This window comes from Wasmannia auropunctata, unplaced genomic scaffold (assembly GCF_000956235.1).
Source record: "Wasmannia auropunctata unplaced genomic scaffold, wasmannia.A_1.0 LD286321.1, whole genome shotgun sequence".
Classification (NCBI taxonomy): domain Eukaryota; kingdom Metazoa; phylum Arthropoda; class Insecta; order Hymenoptera; family Formicidae; genus Wasmannia; species Wasmannia auropunctata.
The window spans coordinates 117,177-142,163 of NW_012076569.1; the positions used below are offsets into that span (position 1 = coordinate 117,177).

Below are 24,987 nucleotides of genomic sequence, written 5' to 3' on the forward strand. Positions count from 1 at the left end.
TTATATCATTAAATAATGATTAAAACAAAACAAAAATATATAGCAAAAATAAAAAAAAGGATTACGCGAAAGAAATATTAATATAACTTTATAATTTTATAATATCAATATATCATAATATTATTATAAAAAATATTGTTAACCCTCGGTGAACCAGGTGTGACATATCCCAGAAAAATTTAAACTTTTATAACTTTTTGAAAAATAGTGCGCACAAGTTGTTGTTTCGTGTAGCTGGAGACGTTGCCAGTCGTACTAAATTAATATACTTAAAGTAAAATACAACATGGTATGAGATACCCCACATAGTTCGCCATGTTGATTTTTTCTACCTGGTTCACGGAGGGTTAAAGAAATGTTTATCTGTGCAAAAATATGCATATTGTCCCACAATATCGTTCCAACATCCGATAAAATTTTCCTTTATTATCCATAAGTGTCACTTAACTCCGAATCAGATAACAGATTAGAATATAGGAGTCTGCGATCAAATTGTGGAAAATTTGAAACTTTCGTATATTGTGACGGTAATATTATACGAAAGTTTTATGTTCCACAGTTTTCTAATTGCCAGTTGCTTTCGATAACTTTGTTGCAAAGATGTTATCTGCTTTGTAAGTCACGGATTATTAATAAAAAGTAATACAATTAATCGCTTTGAGTTAAATATATTGCTACATCAAGCCGATTATACCGACGTCATTTCATCCTCTTTTTACGCACGTACTAAAGTAATTTGTCCTCGACGCGGAAGAAAGAAAAAGTATATTTACGAGCGGAAATTTATCAGTCAAAGAAACTGCGATGTTTTACGCATCATTTTCGATGCTTCTCGACATCCCGACGGGAATTCGTGATGAAACTTTCGCTGTACAAGCATTGTCTGCGAGTATAGTCGAGGAAGTTTCTATTGATCTGAGAGGTGGGAAAACTTTAGTGGCACGGCAGATTAAGAGCCTTGACCAGGATGGCACGAACATAAAATCTCGCAGAAATCTAGCTTTATAACGAGCCACCGTATTTCTCGGACAAACTGATCCCACAGCTTGTCCGCATTGGCAAGGAAGGGTTTGTAATGGCGAAGCCGCGCTTCGTCACGATAAGTAATAGCTGAGAATATATCTGAAGAAGGTTATCGCGAGGAAGGAGGAGCTTGAAAATTACATTTGCGACGATCCTCCCTGTACGTTCACAAACGGCTTTCTGCCGCTAACAGAATCGCTGAACTTTTGCCTTTTCCTAAATATATGACATGTATTGTAAAGCCACTGCATTATGCATGCATGTTACTAGCATACGATGTAACATATGATGCTGCGCTGCGATTTGCTTGTTTAAACAAAATTTTTTAAAAGAAACGTTTAATATATAAATAAAATTTGTCGGGCAAAATTGTTAAAAAAAATTTTTAATTTGTTAATGTATTATTTTACTTTTTTGTATAATTTTCTCTATTATATTTAATTCTTATTAAATATTTTAGTATTTCTTATTAAATATTTCAGTTATTTTATTAGCAAAAAATGTTCTCCTTGTCAGATCTCTTTAATCGGATTTCAGTTAAAATCTAATTAAAAAATTATAAAACCATTTATAAAGCTCTGCGTGACGCGCGTAATTTGTCTCTATTAAAAGGAAGGTAGGTATTCAATGCTACTAACACACAAATCATGTCTTGCAAATTATTACAATATACGTTGCTTCTTTGTTTCTGATGCATTCGCTCAGAGTTTTGTTTACAGATCGATTATACCTGCAAGCAATACCTGAAATATGCATTCCTGTACGCGTGAATCTCTCATATATGTATATATATTCTCAGCTAGACGTCAGAAATTTTTAAAGTACCCCAGGGAGATTGGATTGAAATTCATTTCGCTATTGGTTCTTGCAACGAAACTCTTGTAATTTATAGATGCAGACCCTCATCGAAGACACGGGGAACATGTATAAAACCGGATATATTCGTCATATCTGGTGTTTTCGGAGATAATATTCCATATATATATATATATACTGATAATTCTTTCACATGCACACGTTTTGATCTCCCTCGAGTGATACGAATTTTAAGTAGAGAATATGTTTTCTCTCTGACGTAGCGTTATATTAATTTCAAACATATGCTATATTAAGGTGTACATTGTATTACCGAGATAATTATAATCGAGAGAAAGAGCAGCACGAAAATTCTATTTTGTCGACAAAAATTAGCACTGTTCGATATTATTTTGGAACATTTTGTGTTATCAAAAGATACAATTACGAATTCATTTAGAAGGCATAAAATTAGTCAAAATATGTGTCTTATTATTGTTTGTAAATTTTATTTATGCTATTTACTTCCATAAATTATTATTGTAAATTAATGCGTATTTTTGAAAGTTCGTGTGTATGCTTATATATTTATCCAAACTGTATTATGCGTTCAAACGCCACAAATTTTATAAAATATGTAATTTTACTGTTTTCATATTTACACATAAATTAAAAATTAATATTTAATCTAAAGTCATTTTTCTAAACAATTCCTAAGTAATCTAAATGTAACATATTTTTCTATAACATTCCATATAAGTAAGAATAACTTTTTTAAGTCCTAATTTAATAGTAGAAACCAGAAAGCTGTGCTTTCTGATTTAATCCTGTGTTGTGGAAAGCGACTACGGAGACATCGAGTTAATGAAACTTTATCCTTTAAGTGACACATCAAAGTTTCACGAAAAAAGTACTCGACGAACACGAATGTTACTTCGTCGCGGCTATACAATTTTATTTAGTTTGATGCACGGATGTTACGAGGCGCGGCTTGATATACAATTTTATTTAGTTCGATGCAGGTAAGTATAAATCTGCGAAAATTAAAAATCCTCTGCATCGACAAATACTAAAACAAATAATTCATCCAAACATTACAAAAATTTGCATAAACGAAAGCGTAATGACGATAAAAGCAAAAATAATACGTTACAATAATAAAAAAAAATATGAAAAATACGATAAACTTTTGTCGTCGTGAAAAATATAACGTAATCTTTAATAAATTTCACCAAAAAATACGAATACCTTTTGTTTATAGTTTAACGAATTTGCGGGAAAATTTATATCTTTCATACATATTTTTATACACAAGTTAAACATTTCGTAAGAACAGATTGTAAATACTATACATTATATATACATATTAAAATCATTTTTTTCTTTACAGCACAAATCCAAAAAATATGTATGAGCACTAAATATGAATTTATACCTAGTTTTCCCCATGAAAAGGGCATTTCTAATTACCAAATGTATGTGTGTTAAATGTGAATTAATTTAGCAGTACGCACGGTATGCGTTATAACGTCATATCTATTAATACAATTACACACAATTGCATTCGCTTAATGCACTTATAGTGAAGTATTCTATGTAGGAATAAAAGCTCAAAATATTACAGTTCAAAATAGTGATATAATTAAACTGCATTATTCGAACAATTTTATTTTTGTTCAGATTACGATATTTAATTAATTTTTATTTTCTTTTAAAACTAATGTAATTTATCTTCAATTTCAGCATAAGCTGCAATTTCAACGTAGCGCTGAGTAGACCAATATAGAATTGAAATACGATTATTTGTGCTTACGAGAATATCTGAAGCAATTAATATTTTATTTTACAAATGTCATTTTCGTAAGCTCTTGCGTTCGTAAATTTACACCCGCTATCGGGTTACCTCAAACTCGACTTCGCGCTCAATTTGCTACAAGTAGAACGATCGTTGAAACAGAAGAGCTCTCGAAAGGAATGGATAGAACGCAATTCTCTTGCACATCAAGCTGTATCTTGATAAAGAGCAGATTATTCCACTTGTATTGCGGACAAAATTTATTCTTTTATTTAATCTCATCTGTATAAACAACTCATGTCAAAAACAATTAATATATAATTTCAAAAAGTGTATAATTATTGATATTTTATTGATATTTATATAGAGTGCCAAGTATAATTTTGTATTGATCTGCCCACGAATAATACAATATTAAATGAAGCTTATTCGATCAGTAAGTAAATTTGACGATTGCAAATAGAAACTATATTACTCATGATAGTTGCAACGTTAAGCTTTGAAATACATGTACTACGTCAATTAAGATTTAATTATCCATTAGCTCTCACGTTTATGGAAATTGAAAATTGTGACCGGCTTTACCAACATTGCCTTGACTTCTGTGATTTAACTGTGACTTGTTTTTTTTATCTTAAAAATATGAAGAAATCTTCAACTATTAGAAGTTAAAATAATAAATTATTTGACATATGTCAAAACTAAGAAAAAATTTAATAATTAAAATGAGTAAAATAAGAAGTAAGTTTCATAGTAATAGTAACGAATGCGCTTCAAAAAATGTCAATAAAACTGATAATCGCTAAAATATTATATAAATTTTAATAATATTAATAACGTTCATATATAAATACATTTAGTATGATAAGTATTGCATTTATAATTTATTTAAAGCAAAAATTATTTACTCACTGTCGCCATATCAATATTATTTTTAGTTACGCATAATAATAATATATTGATAATTCTGTACATTTATACATACTAATATTGTGATGTTTAAAGATTTAAAATAATTTAGGCATTAAAATAATTTAATGCTACTGATACAATTATCATTCTTGTCAAGAGCATAGTTGAAATTATATTACTAATCGAATTACTTTATCGAAATATACGTCATATCTAAAAGAGCTAATTTTGACAATATTCTGAAATAATTCAGAAAGAAAACACATTTTGTGGAATAATGTTTATATGTTATTTTGCGTACGAGAAACGTGCGTGCTTGAAATTTTGGCGGATCTTCTAGCGGTATTCAGTACAAGTGAAGCTTAATCTCTCTAAAGCAACATTTCATGCACTTACGTGAATGTATAATAGAAAGCTTCGAAAACGCATGACATATACCTACGGAAATTTGATGCTACTAACTATGAAACAACTGTTAATACAATTATCTTGATATTATTTCAAAATGTATCGTACATTCTAGTACAAATTGTTCCGTTAATTAACAAATAAATTAATACGTTTGCAAAAGACAGCTGTTAGGAGAAGTTAATTTCATTTAAAACATATAAATAATTAACTGCTATTTATTATAACATAATTTCTCATAAATTCATGCAAAAAATATATGCTAAAAGAAGATTGAATATTATTTTTACTCAGACATAAAGGTAAATATTATCATTACTTGAAAGGCTGAGAGTAAAATTTGAAATATTTGCGTATGGCCAATATGGGTCAACATCAACATTAAAAAATTGCGTTAAAATGAAGAACTTCTCCATGATGCTAACATATAGTAATATTTTAGCCATATGGATATGTACACGATGTTCACTGCGTCGAATCGTAGTCACATTTGTTTAATCGCATGCGTTCTCAAAGAGAAAGGTTAATGAGCTGATTACACAAGATTCCTATCTTGGAGAGATATGCTTGGTGAATGACATGAGAGCGCGTCTGCGCTGGACAGTGGGAATTAGCATAAACGTATAGCTTGCAGTTTGCCGCCTGGGTGGACACAGCTAAACCATTGTTATGATAATGAGGATGATACAAAAAATTAAGTAAATCACCAAGCCCATTTATTAAAAATGCATTTGTAATAATGTAATAATTTTATTGAAACGAGCAAATAATATATTCGTTAGTATTTTGAAATAGCCAATGTCACAGGGCAACAGAATGACGACAATTGCTCTGCTACTGCATTATGAGAATTAATTACAAACCGAATATATCGAATATACATATTTTGTTTGATGTATTATACATCAAAACGAACATTTTCGAAATGTAAGAGCTTTTGTTGTAATAATTATCACTTCGATTAAATACCTCTATGACTACAATGTCATATATTGTAATACTTAATATTATACTACCGGAGTACGTGAGTTGTGCAGAAGAACTTAATTAACGTTTCTGTATGTACTTATGGTTTTAGACGGAGAAGACGCTTAATTATGCTACTTACGATCGTTTAACTATTCTGAGCATTTCAAAAAAAGTAAATTACCGCAGTACTTTAAACTTCAGCATTCAGCGGTTGTTATACTTTCAAAACGGGCGCGAAATAATAAATATTATATAAACTTTCTAGCGGTAAAGAAAAATGGAAGGAAGCACTCAACTGATAAAAGGTAGCTGATCCAGTATTTTTCAATATGAAATTGCAACATGTGGTTGACGTATTATACAAGCATTGTGTTGTGAATATTATGATATTTTTGATACATAAAACATTTTAAAGCATATCCATAAACTACACATGATCCACGTTCTCTCCGTTCAATTTTACGTTTTTTTCACGAGAAAATAAGAAACATTTTTAAAAAATATTCTTTTCTTCTTGTTACACGTACACGCAATAAAAATATGTATTGACGTTTATAAACGTATAAACAATATTGTGAAATATAATATAAAAATGTTGTAACATTTTATAAAAGTGCGTTCTTAAAATTTACTTGCAACATTATTTTTTATATTGCCTAGTAAAATTAATAATTAAGCAAAATTAGAGATTGGAAAAAACAATCATTGTTTCAAAAAGGTATTTAACAAGTTCTATTAGGTATGATTTAATTTACATGATGTACGTTGTGGTTTTGTTTTACTTCAGCTAGTAATCCACTTTTTGTAATTAGCAATTTCAACTTTCTTATTTTTCCTTTCGATACTAGGAATTTCGAGGCAAGGCAGTTTGACTACAGCTGCTACTTTTTTACCGTTGTTTTTCTCCTTTCACCCTGTCTTTATATTAAATTGTATTTGCCTTCATATCCCAACATTTTCCATAAACCGAGCGATTTGTAGTATAGACACATATAGAAATCACTGCCATCTTCAATATTTAAATTAAAATGTAATAAAATTAAATTATATTTTATTAAGACTATTTTTAATGTTGTACAAATATTCGTAGCGTAAATAGTAATTTACTTTATTTCTTATTATTAATACTATTATTAATACCCATGTACATGTATTTTAAATTAATATAAATCTTTTAAGAAATCGCATTAAGTTATTAAATTAAAATTGAAAATATTGCGAAAATATTATGAGGCAACTTTAGGGTAGAATATAATAATTCAACAATTTAAAAAGAATTTGAACAATAAGTTTAACAATAATAAAAAGGATAAAAGATAAATTTTATTAATTTCTAGAAATCTGATGTTATTTGACGAATTTCAAACTTTTAGTGCAATTATCGTTAATCCATAAATCGTCATAGCCTAAATTTCCACTGCATTGAAGTTTCTGCATGGATAGTCTTCCAATCCGCTTACGTTTATAAGCGGTCGATTTTCATTGTTTGCTAATAGCGTAAATCGAGAAGTCTGTATATCGAAGTTATTATATGCTACCTCTTGTAAAGATTTTTCGTGAGATCTTATTTAATTTTTAGTAAATTGATAGGATGTAATTAAAGCTTTTTTAAATACTTCATCCGTAATGAAAATTTTTTATAAATGCAGTATTTTAAATTGTCATAATACACATTTAGCACGGTACACAATTCGAGTATATAATATATACCAATAAAATCTTTATTGTTAATATTTTATTAATTTTTTTATATAGTTGCAAGACATTAAAAAAATTAAATATTTTATTTCTGTAACTTCTCTTTAAAAAAAGTTTTTATATTTAATATTTATATACTTTTCTTTTCTTTGAGTTAATAATATTATTAATTTATGCATTAGAATATCTAATGCATAAATAAAATTAAAAGGAAATATTTAACGGAAAAAAAATTTCATGTTTCTTTGCATTTTTCTCGTATAGATAAAAAATATACTAAAAGAGGAATTTCAGTTCTGAAAAGAATATCAAAAATTTTAACCTTTTCCCGAGAGAATATTTTACTTTATTTATTTATTGTAATAATTTTAATTTATAAATTTTCTTAAGCATTATATTCTTTTAAATAATTATATATTATTTTGTTGTACGTATATATTTCAAGTGATTTTAGAGTCAACAAAGTTTTATGTATAAATTAACAACTTTTAAGAAAGCAAAAATATCTTGTTTTTTTTAATTTAAGCTGTTGATTCCAAATAATAACTTCGTATCGAGCTTTATAAAAGATCAACTTCGCGAAGAATTTCAGAAGCGGAAACTCTGAATGTCAACAATTTGAATTTCCAATATTTCTCTATGTATATGTATTACATATCGGTATATGTTTTTATATGTTGTGTGTACGTGCGTGTGCGTATATACACACATATACATCATATATTATTATAGAAATTAATAATAATTATTTCCAATTATTATCTCGAAATTTTTCTATTCCAAGTTCAGTTATATTTACATCGTGGCTTTTGATATTTAAATACGACAACTGAAGAATAATATACATATATTATGTATATTCTCTTAAGAAGTCACGTTTATGACATATTATTACACCTTAATTTTAATATTGATGATCATTTCTCAAAATGGAGCATATCGTATATCTTAATATATTTTCTGAGACGCGCAATATTTTTTTTGCGGCGATCGTGGCGCGAGAGCTGAGCGTCGGCTTTCTGTGCCAAAAACCTAGGTCCAAATCCACTCAGAATAATATATCTCTAACATATATCTGCGGATGTATGCAAAAGAGATCGCCTACACGCTGACAAGTGTGTGTGGCGTACGAAGAAGTTAAAATATCAAGTATCAATCTAAATAATTAATCGTTTGAATTAAAGTGGTTAAATTTAATCAATAAATTATTTAGATTGATACTTGATATTTTAATTTAAAATAATTTTAATTCGAACGGCTTATTAGAAGAGACTTTCCTGGGCAGAGTTACTCTTGGTGATTTGCTTTTGCCTTCCGAGAATTGACGATCGCTTCCAAATCGATTAATGGCGACACGTATGAAGTTAATTACTATCAGTTCATACTTATATAGTCAAAGTTTGGACCTGGGTCTTTAGCACAGAAAGCCGACGCGGAACTTTCGTACCACCATCGCCACAAATGAGTATCGCGCGTCTCAGAAAATATGTTACACGATAAGTATTTTGAAAGATTACGCGCAATCTGATTGTTCTACAATTCCAATTAAAATAATTCTCTGGTGATTTGGTATACATAAATTTCAAATATAATATACTTTTACTGCCAGAATTGAATTGAAAAAAAACCATCTCTACTTCCATATTCTTGTAACTAACTTATTTTGAAAATTGTAAATTTGGAATTATTGAAGATTAATTTTATAATTAAAAATAACTATTTATATAAAAAAGAATTTTCTACTTTGTATAATTTGTGTATGATTTGCCTTTACGACATGTACGATTTTCACATCGATCGCAATATAATTATACTTATGTACATATGAAAATGTATTACGCATTAGTCTTATGTTTCCCTTCTATTTTTTGCGGTTGCACTTAAAATATATCACGTTGTAAAATCAGTAGTATAATTTATGTTTATGAAAGATGTGTATCATAAACTCAATTATGGCTTTCGCAAAATTTAATGACTTGGAAATCTTACAGTACGTAAACTAACAAGTAAGAAAATGTGCTCTTTAGTTAATGTTTTTTGTATGGCCACATATAGAGTTGAATATGTGTTTGTTTAAAAAATAAATTGTATTTGTTGTAAATTATAAAATAAAATATTTTTTGTTTTACAATTATACCATTGATGCAGACTACTGTCAACAGTTGACGAAATTTAAATTAAACTTCAAAAACAGTTATACCGTTATTTGTGAAAATCTCACTACAAAATATAAAAGATAATCGATACATTTGGTGATACATTTTATATCTATATAACATCGAATCTATTTTTAAACGATTCATCATTTAGAATTAGTTTTCAAAATTCTAATTTTAGATCATTTTGATTATTTTTTTAATCTATTATATACTTAGTTAAAGAATAAAATGTTTGATTTTTTAATAAATATCAAGTTCTAAATTTTCTATACAAAAAATATACAGCGTACTACTAGTGGAATTATATCATAAATACGATAACAGCTATCAAATATCGATTTTAAACGTTTTTAGAAATGAAATTAATTTATTTCAATTAGAAGCAGATATAATAACGCACTCGTTATATGCGATGATGCGTTCTCAAGTATCATCGAACTTATACAAGAATATTATTTACTCTTTTATCAAAGAAAAACGTATATAAGTTAAATTAAATTAATGTTATATAACAAGATCCTTCCTTTGTGATATTATTTGAATTCTCAAATTAAATAAAGAAAATTGTATTTGGTCAATTAATGTAATAATTAAATAATAGACAAATAATTTTTATCACATTGTAACAGAAGGTAATTTGCATGATGAAAAATTACTCAAATGATAAATGATATGAAAGTTAACATCATACATACGTAGAAAAAGCTTATCAGTCGAATTGTGCTCACGGACTGTTATCTGAATTGCAGAGCAGCAACAGACATCGTAAATCAAGTTCACGTTTGACAAAGATAAACTGTATTTTACAAATCTAACTTGATATGTAGGTACTGTGAAGATTTCTTTTCGACAATATATCAATAGCACAAATTAATTCATTTATCGAGGTAGTGTAATGAATCCCTTTCAACTTTCGTAAACACTAGAACTGTAAACTTGCAAATAACAAAATATTTATACAAAGAAAAATAATTTTAAATACAAATTAGAAATATTTATTAAATTTGCAGAGAGAGAATATTTTGTTTTTATATACTTGTGTGCGTAAATATAAAGTCTACACGCGAAAAGAGAAAAGTTTTTACATGTTTCATATACAAATTTTATTAATTAATCTTTTTTAAAGCAATTTAAAAAACATGGTACGTTAATACATTTCAATTTTCTTATCTGAATGTTAAAGAATATATATTTTTGAAAGATATCAAATTAATTTCTAATTTCTGACTTCAAATTTCACATCTAAATCTTAGTCGCTATGTACGTTACTAAAACATATTACAGTTTTAGTCTTTTTACGACACCAGTTTTCTTAACTTCTTAAACTCGCAACATACTATTTGATAAAGTTTCGAGCCCATTAATATCCTTCGTAAAAGATATTGAATTACCATAAAAAACAAATAATGCGAAAAATTTTGCGTTATTTTTTTTCTTAATAAGAAATTCAGTACTCTTAATGAATATTTAATATATATGCCTGCCTATATCAATATTATCAATATTATGCACTGCAAAATATCGTTAATGGATAAGCGTAATAACAATTTTCGCTAAAACACAATGTATTATTTAGATTCTAAGTGAAAAGAGGAGAAATATTGTTGCGTTAAAAGTATTTCTTATTTCATATGCAATACGTCGTTACATATAAAATCATAAAAATCTAGATTTTATATAAATATTATGATAATATAATATTTCATGCAATAAAGTTTAATTTAAAAAAAGTACTATTAACATCAGCAAAGTAAAATGCAAAATGTAATTAAAAGATTGTATTTTAATATAGTTAAAATTAAAATGTATTTAAAACAGAATAACTTTCAAGAATCTTCCATGAAAAATTAGTCAAGAATAGGATTATACCAAATGAGAGGAACATAATTGCTCAGAACAAAGAAGTATAATTATGTTCAATATATAAATATCATCTCGGTAATAAAAGTAAGCTTTGGTTTTCCGCATTCAATGTGTTAATTTAAATGCTTTTCATTCTTTCTTCATGACAACGTTTGCAAAATAAATAGCAGAAAGACGGAAAGAAAGGAGTAACGGGTACAGATGTTTCATTTTTAAAGATACCTACGTGAACAAATTTCTTACAACGATAGATGTTTAGAATTTTAATATCGACGGAGGCAAGCTGGAAACGTGCGCGGAAAAATTTACTGCCAGTCGCAGCTACTCAAGTAACAGTAAAAGTCACAGTAATACCTCTGCGGAAAGTTTGCAATTTGTAAGTCGAAAATAGAAAAAAATAGTTTAGAAACGGGCATTAAAACATGTGCATTAACAGGAGTATCATAAAAACATTAACATGATTTTTATAGGCTTTCCCTCTTTTTCGCTTGTTTCAGCTCATCGGCGAATGCGTACCGTAACTAATTACTTCTTGGTAAATCTTTCCGTTGCGGATCTTATGATGTCATTGCTCAACTGCGCCTTCAACTTTATCTTCCTCCTTAACTCTAATTGGCCCTTCGGAATGGTGTATTGCACCATCAACAACTTCGTAGCACACGTGACTGTCGCTTCCAGCGTTTTTACTCTCGTCGTAATTTCATTTGACAGGTAAGTTTTCATTAGAAATTTTATTTGAAATTTCTTTACACATATCTCTCTCTCTCTCTCTCTCTCTCTCTCTGGCTCTGTCTCTGTCTTTTTATACATATATTTTCTCACACAATGTTATTTCTCATATCAGTTATCTGAAACTATTGTATAATTTATTACAAAAAATTTTTAAATATACAGAGAAAAATTATTCGTTGCACTTCTTAAATTTTTAAAGATAGATGATTTGCTTAATTTGAAATTTTGTTTGATATTGTTTCTTTACTTGGTTGGAGAAAATATTCTTTGTTGGTTATCAGAAAGATAAATTATGTAACCATATATAAAAATAATAACAATAAATTATAAAAAGTAAGAGTTACACGTCATACAGATGATTGATTGATTACACTTTATAGACATTTATGATTGATTCCAATTTATGCACACAATCAACAGGTTCAATATATAATGAACGTGTATCTGTATATTTAATCTGTATATCCATCTATATGTTAAGTTACTTTCCCATTCTTTTCAAAGGTATAATTTATATTTCTTCACAACAGATTTGCGGTTTAGTTTTCGTCCTCTTCAATTTATTTTATATGGGATAAAACAATCGTTCCCCGCGTCGACATGCGCGGGTTTACGCGACTAATCCTGAGATACGTCTAGAAAATGGAGACACACGAACACTTGGTTCCATAGATCCTTTTTAATGGTGACACACGCGGAGGAAAAAGCTGCCATCGCGTCGAAATCGCTGCACGTAAGCCGCGAAGGAAATGCTAGCAGAACGTGGCCATTTGACTTTGGTATCATTTGTATGCAATCGATACCGAGTGCAATCTCTGGTAGAGATAGTCGAACGTACTGGATCGTACCATTTCACACATTTATTCAGCAGGAGAGTAAAGTGTATAAATGTACTATAATACATTCCAATAGATCGACCATTCCTTTTCTTTTTCTCGTATTGTTTTTTATCTTATATACCGTTTTACTTCTATTATTTCGTTCCTCCATTCTTCCCTTTTTCAATAGAGTCTAAAACGTTTGATTTCCTTTATACACCTTCAATATACGCATATGGGGGAGTTGATTCTATTTTATACAACATTAAATAAAACCTATGTAATAAAAATGTCTTCTTAAAATTTTTATAACCGCCTTACAATATTTTATTCACGACATAAATATTACCGTCATAAAAGTATAGCACAAAATAAAAAATATCTTACACGTAATATCTTATACACACCTACGGCTATTAAGTTTTTGTTAAATGTAATTTTTTTTTAAATCATATAAGTACACAAGTATGTTATATAACGAACGTGAGAAATTCAATGACATCTCTCTCTCTCTTTCTCTCTCTTTCTCTCACTCACTCACTCATGTAAGAATATTCTTTCACGTGTTTGCTTACGTACTCCACCTATTCGATATTTAAATCATATCTTATTGTTATATTTTACAATATTTTTTTTATTTTACATTTTTCTTTAAGAATATATAATAGTATATGTAGTTAATATCTTCTTTCATATACGTAATTTTGAATTTTATTGACATTTTTCATCATATCTATTATGCTTCTTATACTAAGCATTATGGAACTGTTCGGAATGAATTCCGATCGGAATTATTTCGTTTCTCATAAAAAACACAATAGATATCTACAGCAATTTCGATCGGAATCCATTCCAAATAGTTCCACAAGACGCGTCTCTCCTGTATTTTTTATAATATTATCCTTGGATATCAAAGTATTAAATTCTAAAGACTCTGGAAAGCTTGTTTGCGCACGCGTAATGATTAATCCCCTAAAGTTTCAAGGTTGCTAAAACCAATTTATCGATTTGCTTTCAAGATATCTTATACGGATAACTGTTAATTTATAATAATATTGACACGCACTTTGCTTTTCATGAATGTTATTCATTAAACAATTCATTAATGATTAAATTAAAATGTTAATTTCGGACCAAAAAAATGGAAAGAACTATCTAAACTAAAAAATTATACCGAATTAAAAGATTTTATGTATACTTTAAAATGATTTTCATATAAAGTATATAAGCACATAGTTATTCATTCGTAATATTTTTTAAATTGAATTGAAATGCGTAACATTAATGTGCTCAGAAAATATGCATTACATGTACTTTGCAATTTCTGGTTATGTACAACTTTATGCAAACAGCAACTTGATATGTCTGTATGATAATTTGCATAAAGAAAACAACACATTTGGGAATTGTACACGTTAGGGTATGTAAAGTCAAGTTACACATGTAGATATACGATACTAACACGCAACAATATAGAACAGTACTCAGCATTATTAATCAATGTCTACAGTGTGCAATAAATAGAGCTTACCTTCGGTGCAATCAAATGAATTAACAGCACCGCACCGGTCTCATTAATAAAAATGTTACACCTGTACACTACCAGTATCGATTCAAGTAAAAACATGGAAAAGATTCCAAATAAAAGCTATTAAACAGATGCTGCACTAATTTAATACATAAAATATAAAACAAAGAATGCTCTTTACATACAATATAAATTACATTATCTGTTTTTTAATATTGGTCTTTTTTCGTAGTAATATAAGACATACATAATATAATACAGCAATTAATAAATATTACAATTTAAAGAAACAACAATGTAAAGAAAATATTTGTTGAATAGTATTTTCAGTTTAATATTTTAATTATTAAAATATTTTGTATCAAGAATAAATAAATTACCAAAATTATTGAATTTAATTAAAAAATTTTTTTCATAAAAGAGCAAACAAGAGAGATTTCTGTAAATTAAAAATAGAAAATTTCAAGGAAAACGAAAAATTTCTACATTCTTTCTCTCTCTGCGTTATTATTATACCAATATATTACTATAATAGTTTATGTAATAGTGCAAAAACTAAACCAAGTACGAAATATTTAACATATAAAGCAGATTTACTCTTTTCTTTCCGTATGAAATTATTGATATGACCCTCGAAATCGGGAATACAGAATAGATAAGGTACAAATTCATGCTCTTCGGTCATTCCACTATTTTCTCGGCTATCAACGCAGTTAACCCGAAGGCCACAGATTGTTATCCAAATCGGTCTCTTTCACATTCATAAAAGAAAAAGGTTATCCCCATTATTTTCATATTAATCTTGCTTTAATTTGCTTTATATTAGGACAATAATTTATTTACTGCAAATTTGATTTGTTTTCGTATTTAAAAATTTAATAAGAAATAATTTAGAATATATATTGATTGTAAACAAGTGATTATTTTCTCATAATTATGTAAACGTTGATATTTTACAAATTAGTTCAACTTTATTTCATTAAATTAAGCACGAAAAAAACTTTTATGCGCAACTATCTTTTTATGACACAAAAATAGTCATTTAAATTTATGCAGTATAGGTTAAACATAGTTTAAAAATAGAAACTTCAAATTAAAAATGCCATAAAATGCAAAAATTTCACCAAACTATCTTGCTCTTCTACCAAAAAATAACTTACCAGAAAATTATATAATAAATTCCTTAAAAATCCTATGCTATAGGCCTAAAGTAAAACTTTTTAAATAATGTAAAGTTTTTTAAACTTCTCAAAAAGTTTTAAATTCTTAATTTTAATGGCCGTACCAAAGTTAAAGTTTTTTTTACTATATATCTCATCTATAAATTTTGGCCATCAAGATTAATGGTCATTAAGAAGAAAGTCAAATTGTAACAAGAGTTGAATATCACATTTGATTTACTCGATATAACGAGCAACTTCTTGGAACACGTGTACGGGAATTTGTCAGCATATATTCTCTGAATTCAATAATTAGCGCATCACACAACTGTGCTATTAATGTTCTAAATTTACAAAGATTTATTAATAAAATTTTAAATATATTCAATGGTTTTAAATTATTATACATATGTTTTTAATTTTATATAATTATAACATATATTTTAAAAAGTTACAATTAATTTATTCAATTTATTCTTTAACATACAGAGATCTTATTGTAAATATATAAAATGTAAGAACGATCATCAGTTATCATCAAATAAAGTTATTAAATTTTTGAAGTGTTAACCGGGTTTAACGGAATAATTGTATACGTGTATATTTTTTCAGCGTTGTTGTTGACTTGTGGCAAGACGTAACGACAAAAAAAGGATTTTAAAGTTCCATACTTAAATTATTTTACGGTAAATTAACTGCGCGCTGGAAATTGGAGGCCGAAGTTATATAGAACTTTAGGAATAGAAATGGGTAAGGGGGTGAATATAATGAACGCTAATTGATGTAGGAGGATCAGGACTGGCTTTTGAAGTGGCTGTTATCAGAGAGATTATAGTAATTAACAATCACTCAAATTGTCAAATAAATGGAAACCGGAGAAAATGTACTGTAATTGGGTTGACTTAAATATGTTTATAAGAAACTGTAGTTCTTTTTTTAGCTTCCAATTTATTCAATTTTTTATGCTTAACATAACGTAAAAAATATTATTCTCAGACTCTATAAAGTAATTAAGAGAAATAGAATAATGGTTTGAATTATCAGTTCTCTTCTTGCATAAAAACTAATTAATTTAGTTGAGTTTATTAGAAATTTAAAATTGTTTGCACATAAAATGAACTTTATACTGATTACTGAATTAAAATACAGTTTAGATTCGTTTGGTAATCTTTCGTTATGATTTCATCAGTGAAATTAAAACGCGAATGTTTAATCAATATTGAATTATAAATCTAGTGCATACATCGTAGATTATATGTTACGTCGAGATGACGTAAAAGGTTGTAATATCGAAGTCATAACTATAATAGTCAAGTTTAACAGTATTCCACAAATTTTCGTTAACGAATTTTCGATCCGAATTGGCGATCCATCAATTAATAACAGCTCATTAAACATAAAAGTGATTTAACGATCAATCAACGCCAACAGCCAATAATTCAATTTTTCCAATGATTTTGCCGATAGAGCTATAAAATATCCAATTCTCGGTTTTGAAAATAATCAGTTATCGATTTTGCATTGCAATATTTTGCGTTTTGCTACTTTTTATGTTATATTATTTTACCAGCAGAAAATCAGTCACTCTTATAGGTGAGAACGCAATCGATTTTAACCAATATATATATAGTATACCAATTCAGTATCCGCAATGCGTATTGAAGATTATTTAGAGAACGACGAAGAGGAAAGACGAGAGCTTGGGAAATGTTAAGCTTACAATGACCGAGATATAGCTGAATGAAAACAGATTATCTCAAACATCTTCGAACATTAAACAAGTTCCGGCACATTTTCTTATTGCAATGCTTTTCACGTACTGATCGATGGAAGAGAAATCGAAGTTCGAACAGTTTTGGGTAGCTATGCTTCTCACGTACCGCGGGTTGTTCATGCAAGGGTTAGACTGTCGATGTAGCGGAAATTAGATTTGTTATCCATTAAACATTCATTAGACACTACTTTGCAGCTTTTATCTCTTTGTGCCATGCTAATGCATCACACGTGTGTGGCCCGATACACTTAGTTGACCCGTAAACAATTCAATAAGAGATAATTTCTAATGTGGAAAGCATTGAATTTTAATTATTGCAAAATAATAAAATGGCAATGTGTACGTGAAAAGTGCATTATCGATTCTTTATTGCTACTTTGAAGAAACACCCTTAGATTTCACTCTTTAGTTAATACTATTTGGTTTTTTCTTTGCTCGATACTTCAAGAGTGTCTCTTGTGACAAAGACGTTTCTCTTCGTAATGCAATGTACTAACTCAATTACGATTCAAGATAAAAATGATAGATACCTTTTCGTGAATCATTTCGTTAAAACGTTTTCGTTGAAGTTGAAAACATATGTATATAAAATGAACGTATACCTAAGTTGCTCGATAAATGTACAAACAAAATTTATTAAATTTATAACTTGAAGTTGATTTTAGCAGTTAAATTTACTTGTATAAAATAATACTAAAAAGAGTAGCAAGTGAAAATATTGAGTTATCTTTGATGTAAAGATTTATATGCAAATTTTGCGTCTACACGTGCTCGCGTATTAGCATTTCAACCTACCACGATATAAATGACTTAATATGTTTTCAGAGACAGCTTACCGGTACAGCTATTTGCAACCTGGTTTCAGGTTGTAATTCTTCACAGCACGTGCAGAATACTACGGATTCTCGTGACACGAAATGTCGTTACGGTTTCGGCGACTTTACTGAAATACCCCACGCGATAGTACCTGCCTATGCAAAATCTCACGTAGAAAACAATGCAACCATTTTTCTGTGTCATTTGTTGTTCCAGCATACAATACATGGTGGTTGCATTTATCTGTATTTCTGCGTGGTCAAAAAAGCATAAAAATCACAATAGAAATGGGTTTTCGGGATGAATTTTTGGCTAAAATTTAATTATTGATTGACAGTTGTTGCACCTTGCTTTGATTTGATTACTAAATATTTTGATAACAGCGCTAATTTTCCATTAAATATTAAATATTATTTATAAATTAAGAAAATAAATTTGTTTTTAATTGTATATTTATTAAGCTGATTTTGAAATGCTGATTAGTATTATCGTCGGTATTATCAGTCAAGTATTAGTGATAATACGTATTAGTGATACCTGTATACGTATTAGTGATAAATACGACGTGAGAAATTTCATCGTTTGATTGAATTATTTCTTTATGGGAATTTTCGTCGTTTCTCTAATGACGACATTAAACGGAGAAATTTCTCGAAATGGTAGCAAAGTATTAAGGTTTCAAAGTTTGGATTATTAGCACACGTGCAAATTGATTAATAAAAATCAAGAGCTAATTTACAACGTTTTCGTAATTAATCAAGATAAATAGAGATAATTTCGTTGCTTTGATTATTCATTACGTTGGCACAGGACACAAAGTTGTGATTATTAGCACACGTGTATATTAATTAATAGGCACAAGAGGCGAATTATTCGACATGTACACACGACAAATTATCTTGCTCTGAAATATTCAGTAGTATTTCTTTATATTAGAAATTAAGAGCCAATTTGTAACATCTTCGTAAACTTAATCAAGATAAATAGAGATGATCTCGGTTTTTTGATTATACACTACATCGCAGTGACGGATACCTAGAAGGGGGGGGGGGAGGCGGAGAGGGCGATCGCCTCCCTTCCAGAGCTCTCCAAACAAATTTCGGATATTGGAAAAAGTCGGTTTAAAATAAATTGAGAAAACAAATTATCAGAAATTATACGAGACTAAGTAATGTTCGCTCAATTTTTTTTAAATAATAAAAAATATTAAAAATAATAATAACAACAATAATAACTAAATATTTACTTAATATTTAATTTTGTCATCCCCCCCCCCCTCCCAGAACAACTCTCTGGATCCGCCACTGCTACGTTGGCATAGGACACAAAATTTTGATTATTCGATACAAGTGTATACATTGATTAATAAGCACAAGAGGGAAGCTATTCGATTATACTACTCTCAAATATTCGATGGCATTTCTTATTAGAAATTAAGAGCCAATTTGCAACATCTTCGTAATCTTAACCAAAAAGAATAGGGATGATCTCGTTTCTTTGACTACATACTACGTCGGCACAAGAACTTAACGCGAGAAATTCTATTGTAGATTTGTACATTTCTAGCTTTTCCCGAGCTCAGAAGAACATAAAGCGTGGAAGTAATTGTCAAGTTTAGCTTTCTCGTGGAAACTCGCTGAACAGTTTATTGCATGGCAAACGGGATCCTATTTCAACGTAGGTTATTTATTGCGTTACTAAAATCGACGATGACTGCTATGAAATACGTAAATTAAATTTATGAACTTCTGTCACAAACAACTTTACAGACGTTATCTCGTATGTAACTTTTTTGTTCGCTTCTCGTATTCTCGTATTCGATTAATTAGTGAAGCATGTTACACCTAAATAAATCCGCATCCATGGAGTAACACCATTAAAATAATTTTCGAACAGTATAAAATTTTAATGAAAAAATTGAATAGACCAAATTTTTTGATTTTTTTTTGTTAATTTAATTTATTTATTTACTTGGATAGAAATGAAAAGAAACAATTCCTTTTTCGCAAACTTAATTTTTAAATTTTCTATGTATATTTGAATTTAAGTAATTAAAATTTAATCATAAAATAACCGTCTAATACCGTCTAATCCGGTTCACCGATAAAGGTTATTCAATTATTACGTCCTGTTTGATTAGTAAACGTGCAATGGTAAACTGTTATTATAGCATGCATAGCGAGAGTTATAAGAGCAATAATGCTAATGTCGAAGCTAGGGACCTGTTTGTAATTTAGTAAATGTTTGCGAGAAACATACGATAATATATACATGGATTATATGTCATTGCATCATTCTGTTTGCGTGATAACTCTAATTAGAATTAATATCACGTTACTAATGTAATCACATTTAAGTGTCAATTTCATCTCTTAGATGCAAAATTTCTCAGAGTATAAATAAAATTGTATTTTATATATTCAATACGTCAATGTAATGTCAATGATATGAATTATATATCCAATGTTTATTAAAGATTATTGATAACGTATTTTGTCTGCTGTACTTGTAATAAGAAATATAGATTCATATATTGATTATGAAAGTTGCATTGTATTAGCATTACATCACATCGCATATACGATAATATACTTCAACAGTCTCAAGTAGTTACGTTTTACGAGGTACAAAATTACGTGTAGCATATATGAAAAATATCCTCGATCTAAAATATCGGTACAATTCGCAACAGAGCAATTTACACTTTTATTACACGCAACTACATTTTCTATTGTAAAATTGCTTCGCATCATACCATTACATTTTGAATTTCTACCTTACATGCGAAACAGCTATTATCTAAAGCATACATTCCTTCACATAAATTGTATGCATAATAAATAATGTGAACTGAAATATATATATGTATAGAGAAATTAGCGATAAAGAATTTATAATTTTAGGAATAATCATACATCATTGAAAAAGAATAATCACGAGAAAAACATTAAAATATAAAAGAGTACAAATAGTAAAATAAATAAATAAGAATATTGTCTGTGTTCAAAATTTCTTTCGCTGTAATCGCTAAAGTTTTACAACAAATACTTTTCTAAAATCTTCTTTTGTAATGGTGGACAATGATAATAAGTGGTAATATCCAAAGTTATTATGCGACAAAACTTGTAAAAATTCTTATCAAAACAGATGACGATAACACAAGATTAAAAAACGTCATAAATCTCAGTAATTTATTTGAATCTGACGGGGAATATTAAACAGCATCGTTATGCCGTTTGTTGCAGGTACATGGCCATTATGTATCCTCTTAAACATCATATGTCTCGCAAGAGGACAGTGATTACTTTAATTTTAATCTGGGGCATTTCATCCGCACTAGCAACCCCGTGCCTCTTATATTCCACAACATCATTGCGCAGGTAAATATAATAATTAAAATCGTTAAGCAAATTTTTGTATGTATCAATTTCGTAATATATATGTACAATCTAACTTTAATTTCTTATCTTAAAATAACATAAATTTATATAAATTTATATTCATGATTGAGAAAGAATAATATAACAGGAATAAAAATATAACAGAAGCTATAATAAATTTCACATAGCAATGATAATTAATGTATATGCCAATAACGGCGCCCATACGTTCATGTTGTGTATCTCACGTTATTTCTTATAATTTATATTCCACTGCTGTTCAAGATTTATAATCTTAGGTATTGATTTGAAGTGTGTCAACATTTACGGCTTAATGCCTTCCTTATCGCCGATACACATCAAGCCAAAACCCAGAATTACAAATTTTGGGCAGCACTAGTATATTTTATATGTTACTTTTTTATAATTTCTCATAATGTAGCAAACCATAGAACGTAAATGTGTTCTTTGAAAGCATTTCGTGATAGTAAATGTGTTTCACATTGCAAATGTGGAATGTTATGTTTCAGGCAGGTTTCGTGAATGTATCACGTTGCAAATGAGAAATGCTATGTTTTAGGCAGGCTTCGTGATAGTAAATGTATCACGTTGCAAATATAAAATGCTAGTCACGTTTACATAGATGTATAGGACTTATGCAGAGTAATTTAAAAAATATATAGAACGTTTCTATAAAAACGTTAAAAGTAATATTTTGTGTATTTTTTCATATAATTTTTAATGTTACTGGATACCAATAAATTTTCTTATAAAAAAAAACCATTTTCTTAATACATTTTCTTAATATTATATCCATATAAGAAAGAAAAAAAGACAGTATACATGTATGTATTTAATAACCATAAAATTATTATTATGTTACTGGTACTTTATTTCATATATGTATATTGTATGTCAACATCAAATACTACTTGGTTCATTCCCATGAAATTTAACTTTTCCATACCTTAACTTTGTGAGAGAAGAACTCAAAGAGAATTCATAATTTTAACCTGCAAATTAATTATACGTGTATGACTGTAACGTTATACACAATTATGTGTACAACATTATACTTTTGTCGTTAGAAGTAGGTAAAGAAAATTTTAAAAGAGTACTTAAACTATTCTTTATTCTATATGACAGAAATTATCGCTTTTGTTAAACGCGTTATAGCCAAAACATGATTTGGCTAATCCTTTTATCAGGTAACGACTCAATTACAGTGACTTAGTTTCATAGCTTGTGCGACTTGTACACCCGCATATAATGTCATGCGCATCAAGCTATAAAGCGCTTGTAGTTTTGCACGGTTTTATCTTCACAGGTTATTTCACGTAATTTTGTGCACTGTGCGTTCCGATACCTATATTCATACATTTCGTTATCACATTTTTCAGATAAATCATCGATATAAACACTGATATTTAAAAAATAATAAACGAAGCTATACTCTCGCTTAAGGAAATAATGTAAATTGCTAAATCAGACAATATCTAAATTGGAATAATGAAACCAAGTGTACGAGACTAAAATTTGAATATAGAATTGTTTTAATAATGATAATAAATTTAATATTTAAAAAAAATTGATATATTTTATCTTAACAGTAAACACTGTAAAATTTGCAGATTACATATTTGGTCAATAATCCGCTCGTAGCCCGGGCAAAGCTTTAAGTTTCTTATCTTTCTGAGCCAGTGAGCTGAATTTTTTTTCTCGCCTATAAATTCTCACATTTTTTTCTTTATTTATGATTTTTTATATATTTGCAATATATATTGCAAATTCTTCTAGCAGCGTATTATTTTAAAGAATCCAAGAAAATTTGTAATAAAATAATTTTAATTCATTTTTGTTTCTATCTCTCAATTTGTAACATTTAACAAAAAATGCCTAACCGAAATTTTCTCATTCTACTTTCGGAAATTCTCATTCTAAGCATATTATGTATTTGCTTTACTGGTTCCTAAAGCCGATTCTATCCTTTAAAGCTGACCATCTACTTATAAAAGCTGTTCGTACGTTTCCAAAGCTATCTCTCTGTATCTCTTTTCTATATAATAAATTTTCCATAAATTTTAACGAGTTAAAAATAACCTTGTAATAAAAAATAAATTATGCATTTATTGAACTGCAATCTGTGTTAAATATCGTTACTCATGCAATATAATTGCACGTAACTTAAAGCCAGAAGCAATGTTCTGAAATCGCGTTTCGAAATTAATTAATAATATGAATAAATCTAACATCTTTATGATTATTAAAATTTTTCTATTAAGTTTTTATTTAAAAAAAAGTAAAATTTATATTTACAAATATATCTTTACTCTGCTTTCTATCGCGTAGAAAGAGAGAGAGAGAGAGAGAGAGAGAGAGAAAGAGAGAGAGTCAATGTTCCAGAAATAACTTCCACCCTCACATTGTTTTCCTTTTTATAACCATCTCTCTAAACGTATTTCTTCTCGGGTTTGATCCTATAAGAGACTTTTTTCCTATATTCCTACAAAGGACTTTACAAAGAATAAAACTTTCAATTTTTAATGATTAATATTCAAGAATAGAAAAGTATACATATGTATTATCAATGCATATGATCAATAAATACATTTAGAAACTTAGTCTTCTGTTAATATTACCGCTGGTCCACATTTGCTTCAATATCCTTTGAGAAATTGACGGATAATCAATTGCAGATATTCCGATGGAACAAGAGTTGCTTGTTACCTATCGTGGCCTGACGGTGACTATTTACGTAGTAAAACGGAATATTGGTAAGTATTGAGTTTATTTCTTCGTTTTATTTTAAGGAAGGTCTTTCTTTCTTTCTGAATGTTAAGTTTCTTTCTTCTATGCAAAACCTAACTGGTCTCGGTGTAATGAACTATGTATCGGAAATATGTAAATCAGCAAGTCGAACGAAGATCGTTGCGGTTTTTTAATGGAAAAGGCGCGCGCACGTGAAATCGCGTGAGGAAAGAAATTCCTGTAAACATCATGATCCATTACAAATGCGAAAGAGATTGAACCGACGATTACTCTAAAGAGATAGGACAGGAAATTGCTGTATATTTGCTATCAACGTGTCACCGAGGATAAGAGTAGTTCGACCTAATTAGAGTGGTTGAATTCGTTTTATTGCATCACCATAGTTAGT

The 24,987-nt window shown here is 28.7% G+C and overlaps 1 protein-coding gene and 1 long non-coding RNA gene across 3 annotated transcripts in view; both read left to right on the forward strand.

Moving 5' to 3' along the window:
* The window catches only part of LOC105461503 (tachykinin-like peptides receptor 86C), a gene marked incomplete at its 3' end in the record, with an annotated part of 31,687 nt that extends 7,083 nt beyond the window's left edge, over positions 1 to 24,604 (forward strand). The window contains exons 2-4 of the mRNA XM_011708001.1: positions 12,120 to 12,333; positions 21,696 to 21,830; positions 24,527 to 24,604. Of these exons, the coding sequence (XP_011706303.1) occupies positions 12,120 to 12,333; positions 21,696 to 21,830; positions 24,527 to 24,604 (427 nt within the window). The remainder of the gene's footprint in view (positions 1 to 12,119; positions 12,334 to 21,695; positions 21,831 to 24,526) is intronic.
* On the forward strand, positions 5,441 to 6,416 carry LOC105461499. Of its 2 annotated transcripts, none has more exons than XR_975944.1 (4): positions 5,441 to 5,631; positions 5,716 to 5,860; positions 6,012 to 6,074; positions 6,168 to 6,416. It is a non-coding gene; the product is annotated as an uncharacterized LOC105461499 (long non-coding RNA). The 2 variants fall into 2 exon arrangements; XR_975945.1 differs by having other exon boundaries at positions 5,729 to 5,860.
* Positions 24,605 to 24,987: the final 383 nt, after the last annotated feature.